The sequence below is a fragment of the Suricata suricatta genome, chromosome 2, assembly GCF_006229205.1.
Source record: "Suricata suricatta isolate VVHF042 chromosome 2, meerkat_22Aug2017_6uvM2_HiC, whole genome shotgun sequence".
NCBI classification, from domain to species: domain Eukaryota; kingdom Metazoa; phylum Chordata; class Mammalia; order Carnivora; family Herpestidae; genus Suricata; species Suricata suricatta.
In genome coordinates this window covers 62220273-62226272 of record NC_043701.1, presented here as the reverse complement: position 1 = coordinate 62226272, position 6000 = coordinate 62220273, and the positions used below count along the sequence as shown (strand labels likewise).

Here is a 6000-nt window from a genome sequence, read left to right as displayed (position 1 = left end):
TGAGTGAAGTAAGCCAGGCAGAGAAGGACAGAAACCATATGTTTGCACTCATAGGTCTAGCAGGAAAACAAGAGAGACCTAATGGAGAACCAGGGGGAGCGGAGGAGGGAGAGAGAGTTGGGGAGAGAGAGGGATGCAAAACTTGAGAGACTATTGAATGCTGAGAATGAACTGAGGGTTGAAGGGGAAGGGGGAGGGGAGAAAAGAAGTGGTGGTGATGGTGGAGGGCACTTAAGGGGAAGAGCACTGGGTGTTGTATGGAAAACAATTTGACAATAAAATATTATGGAAAAAAAAAGAATTCCCACTGCATAGAAGTCACCCGTTTAAAATGTACAATTCAGGGGTTTTTAGAGTATTCACAGACCACTACCACAATCTAATTTCAGAACATTCCATCACGCCCAAATGAACCCCTAGTCTATTGGCAGTCACACCCTTTTTCCCTATTACCCACTTATCTCCTTTCTGTTTTAATGGATTTGCCTATTCTGGACATCGTCTCTGCATGGACTTATATTGTATGTGGCCTTTAATGTCTAGCTAATTTCCCTGAAGACAAAAAGTTTCATGGGTCACCCATGTTGTATCATGGGTCAGTACTTTATTCCTTTTTGTGACTGAAATGTATTCTACCATACGGGCAGGTCACATTTTGTTCATCTGTTCGTCAGTTGACAGACATCTGGGCTGTTCCCACTAAGAGCTCCCTCCCTCAGCTCCGAGAGTGAGGCCTTTAATGGTGATGGCGACTGGGCAGCTTCAGATATGCATCCTCATCTTTTGATCATTACTACTGACACTGACATTATCATTATCACTGTATAAAGTGGTTTATTCCTGGAGCACTTGGGTGGCTCAGTTGGTTGAGTGTCCAACTCTTGCATTCAACTCAGGGCATGATCTGAAGGTAGTGGGATTGAGCCCTGCATGCTCAGCATGAAGCCTGTTTGAGATTCTCTCTCTCCCTCTGCCCATCTCCCCTGCTTGCACTCTCTCTTAAAAAAAATCAAATAAAAAATGCTTTATTCCTATTTTAGAACTAAGATCATAAAGAGACAAGCAAATTTCACTGACTTATCTGAGATCACATAGCCATAAAAGGTGAAATAAGAACTTAACTCAGGTCTCCTGACTGCCAGGCTTAGCCTCTTTCTCCTACATTACCATGCACACCATTGCTGTTTTGATGAGCCCCCACATCAGATGGAAGGACCTGCCTTGTCCACATTCAATGGGATTCACACAGGGCTTTCAGTCAAGGAAGAATTCCATCCTATTCCTGACCTCTAGAGATGGTGACTTTCTTAGCACCTCAACCAATGTGGGCTCCAGTGTTCAGGCGACTGTCCTAACTCTGGCGCCCTCCTGGGCCCTGTGCCAGTACAAGGACTGATGACATATGCACAAGTCCTGAAGCTATTCTTACGAATTGGTTGCTTTTTCCCAGAAACCACTCAATAGCATCAAATATGCTCTCCAAAAAGATCCTATTCTTGGGGTGCTTGGGTGGCTCAGTTGGTTAAGCATCCAACTCTTGACTTTGGCTCAGATCATGATCGTACAGCTCATGAGATTCAGTCCTGTGTCAAGCTCTGCACTGACAGTGTGAAGCCTTCTTGGGATTCTCTACCTCCCCCTCTCTTTGCCTTTCCCCCGTGCGTGCTCTCTCAAAATAAATAAACATTTAAAAAAGGGTCTGGGGCACCTGGGTGCCTCAGTTGGTTAAGTGTCCAACTTCGGCGCAGGTCATGATCTCACAGTTCGTGGGTTTGAGCCCTGAGTCAGGCTCTGTGCTGACAGCTAGCCCAGAGCCTGGAGCCTGTCTTTGGATTCTGTGTCTCCCTCTCTCTCTGTGACTCTCCCCTGCTCTCACTGTCTCCCTCTGTCTCTAAAAAATAACTAAAAAAAAAAAAACCATAAATAAAAGATAGTCCTTTTCTCTAATCCAAAACACTCACAGAAGCTACGTCCACTGCCTACAGAACATTCCTGTGGCAGAAACCGACTCCTCCTTGGGCTGACCAGAGAGTCTACAGGAGAAGTCCAGGTCTCTGGCCCAGAGGTCTGGTCACTGTTGGCCTTGGGACTCTGTTGTACAGGGCTTTCAGAGGGTGACCTCTGAATCATGCCAGAGGCCAGGCCTCTCTGCTTTCAAACACAGGTTCTGAGACTTCTCGAGGCAGGGGGCAGGTAAGGGGGACTCCTAACAATGACTTAATGATAACAAGTCATGTGTGTGGCACATTTACCATATACTGGGGATCCCCCTAAACGTTTTGTGAATTCAATGATAATAATCCTTTTAACAGCACCATGGAGTGCTGTATTACCATTCTTTGCACATTAGAGGTGGGGCACGGAGGAACGGAGAGATCGAGCAACGAGCCCAGTTCACTTAGCTAGTTGGTGGCCAACTGGAAACTTAGGATCCGGCAGGCTGGCCCAAGAACTCTTGCTCTCAGCCCCTACTTTGCACTGACTCACTATTGCCCAGCAAGAGATGTCAGAGCCCCATTTGGCCACATGTGGCCAATCATAAGTCATGGGGTTTTCGCCCATAGCAGCGGCAAGAAGGATAACTCTGAGGGGCACCTGGGTGGCTTAGTCAGTCAGTTAAGAGTCCAACTTCAGCTCGGGTCATAACCTTGAGGTTCATAGTTCAAGCCCCACGTCAGGCTCTTTGCTGATGGCTCAGAGCCTGGAGCCTGCTTCGGATTCTGTGTCTCCCTCTCTCTCTGCTCCTCCCCAACTCATTCTCATTCTTTCTTACCTCTCTCCCTCTATCTCTCAAAAATAAATAAACATAAAAAAAAAAAAGAAAAAGGATAGCTCTGAGAAGCTGGGGAGGTGTGCAAGCACTTCTCTCTGAGGTCGTGTGGAGGCCTGCACCTGTCCCTCTTTCTCTCTCTCATCCGGACTCTCCTATTTCCTCATCCACCGTCGCCAGCACTGTGCAACTGGCAGATTTGCTCAGCTTTGACCAGAACGACCTCAGGCTTAACATGCCCGACACCAAACATTGTCTTTCATCACAACTCTGCAGCCGGATTGCCTGCAACCAAATGGAGGCTCCACGGCTCCCAGCAGTGACCTTTGGAGAGCCTTCCCCTCCCTGGCCTAGTCTCCTTACTTGTGAAACGCGGGGAACTTTTTACCAACCTGTGGTTGTTGCCACGATTTAGTAAGATACTCAGCAAAATGGCTGGGCAAGAGCCCAGCACATAAATGCTTAATAAATGCCGGTATCAACAGCAAAAACGACTTCCCCATTTGTGTTGAGAGCAACCCAGTTCCTCTGACACCAAGATGTAACATGTTGGCCTCTTTTTTTGATAGTATTGTTTCTGTCCTCTGGGGAATCAGAGCTAGTTCCCAAGGAGAAGGGGCTGTCAATAGGTAATATCGTGTTAAAGGATCTGTTCAAGCTTGGGGTTCAGGAGAGGCCTCGGGGCTTAGCAGGAAGCTCTGGTTTAAATCAAGGAAACAGAATGGATGATCCTGAGAGAGGGGGCTGCTCCGGGGAACAAACTCTCACTGCACAGTTCCTGGCTCTCATTTGCTGGGAGCTTGCTCAGTGCCAAACAGTGATCTAAGTATTCTGTGGCCTCACTCATTTCATCCTTACAACAACCCTCTAAAGGAGATACTCTTCCTATCCCCATTTTACAGATAGGGAAATTGAGGTACTGTCGGGTTAAGGAATGGGAAGGCTGGGCTTTAAAGCCAGTTGGCCTGGCTCCAGAGTCTATGCTCTGGACCCCTCACTTAGGCTGCCTCTTGCCTGACAGGCGTCAGACACAGAGAAAGGTCATCTCTGCATACACACATGGGTGCCAAGCTGATCCTTGCTCACGGCTGGTGACAAGACTGCCTCCTTTTCTCTCTCAGCCCTCCTCCACACTTTCTCCCTCCACTGCACGTACTCGTTCACATCTATGTCTGTCTTTTTTCAGCCAATCCAGATCTTGCAAAGTCAGATGTGAAACGCACAGCTGCCTCCATGAAGCCTTCCCTGACTAAACACGGCTCACAATGAACTTTGCCCCCTATTCTTTGTTATAATACCCTATCTTACATGTCACCTGTTTAACCAGGACAAGGATTATTTACTTAATTATAATCACATGGAAACAAAACCAGGGAAAGGTATAGGACTTTCCCAAGGTCACAGCAAAGTTCAGCCATGAAAGTGAAATTGGAGCTAAGTGCTCTACTCATGACAGGATACAGAGTGCCGCCCTGCCCCTTTCCTATTAATAACCAAAAGGTTCCATTAGGATAATTAAGACATTTATGAAATGTAGCCCTTGATGTCCCAAAGGGCCCTGGGCACTCCGTGGTCTAAGCTGGTGGCAGGAGTGTGCACGTAGACATGAGAGGTCACAGGCTGGCTTCCAGTTAGCCTCAGCAGGACCGTCCCCTCATGGACCACTGGGGTTCCTGCTGAAGATTCTGGTGATGTCCCTCTGGCCCTGGTTCTTGGTATCCCTCCCACATTTCCAAAGCACAGTGTGGAGGACAAGTTCCCAATAGTGGAAAGATGTGTGGAAATGCACAAAACACTAACAGGATGTTGATGTAAGTATATGTTGTTCCTTACTTCTGCAGGTGTGTCCTTCCCTTGTTTATTTGTGGACATGGCCTTGGGAAAGTTAGCATGGCATACTGCGCCAAGGCAACTTAACGGTAATCGCAGGAAAGTACGGTGTCAGAAAACCCAACATTCAGAGTAGACTCGCTGAGATGCCAACCCTGAGTACTGACAGGGTTTTAACTCCTGGCTTTCCATCTCCAGTCAGTGGAACCAGGATGTCACCTAAATATTTTTCTTCCCTATGAGAAGTGGCATCGCAAGCAGGAATCCCTTCAGTGAGGTGTCATGAGGCTTCTGTTGGCAGGACTAAGGCAAACAACCCATTCCTTTGACAGTGAGGGAAAGACTGCCGGTTTCTCCCCTCCTAGTAACATCCCTTTGCAAAATGCATGCATCCCAAAATATCTTCTTCCACAGGGTTACTAAGAATTCTGCACTTGCTTTTAGGTTGTCACCAGCGGGAACGAACAACTAGACTATGAAATGGGACCAAACATATTTGATTTGCAGATTTACGTTAAGGATGACGTTGGTGTCTCTGACCTCCAGATCCTGACCGTCCAGGTAACAGACGTGAATGAGCTGCCTCAGTTTCAAGGCAACTTGGCAAAAGGTAAGATACACATGCAGTGTGGCCCAGATGGTGGCATCGGGGAGGACCCTGGGAGGGGGCTGAGCAAAACAGTAAAGTAAGTAAGCAAGCAGCTGTTTCCCTGGAAAAGGCAGCTGCTTAATGAGCAGGGAATAAATGAAATGTCCTCCAGCACAGGACTCCCAGGAACGATGCCCAGCAACTTACAAAGTCCCTCACCTCTGTCACTTCTCTTGGGAACCTCGCAGACCTGGGGAGGCAACAGGCTCTGGGACCTCCAGTGGATCATTCTGGAGGAAGTTGGGCTGAGCCTATCAGAGGCTCATCACTGCGTGCTGCCCTCATTGACTGGTCTGTTCGTTCTCTCCATGGACCCCTGGAGGGCAGTGTGTGACTGGGGTCTGCTGCAGAGCAGGGACACCAGAAAGGGCTGGAGCATAGGGTATCTTCCTGCACAATCTCACTCACGCTCATGACTTTGAACACCATCCATACTGACAACCTCTATCTTAATCTGTCCTTCTGAACCTCTGACTCAAACACCTAGCATCTTACCTGACATCTCCATCTGCCATGTCTAATAGGCATCTAGGATACTGTGAGGTGACATCTGGAATGCCCCCAGGTCACCTAAATCTAAGGAGGAAGGCTGCTTGCCAGTGGAGTCAACCATGTGATTAGAAGGTTGGGACTTTCAGTCCCGTCCTCCACCCCGTCCCCACCTCTGGGGAGGGGAGAGGGTGGACACTGAGCTCAATCACCAATGGCCAATGAGGTAATCAATCATGCCTTTGCAATCAAGCCTCCATAA

General features: G+C 48.0%; 1 protein-coding gene across 3 annotated transcripts in view; it reads left to right on the top strand.

Annotated features, from left to right (window-relative positions):
- CDHR3 (cadherin related family member 3) overlaps positions 1 to 6000 on the top strand; it is a 78006-nt gene that overhangs the window by 10608 nt on the left and 61398 nt on the right. For all 3 annotated transcript variants that reach the window (XM_029956757.1, XM_029956765.1, XM_029956751.1), the window contains exon 3: positions 5045 to 5210. In XM_029956757.1, coding sequence (XP_029812617.1) covers positions 5045 to 5210 — 166 coding nt within the window. The remainder of the gene's footprint in view (positions 1 to 5044; positions 5211 to 6000) is intronic.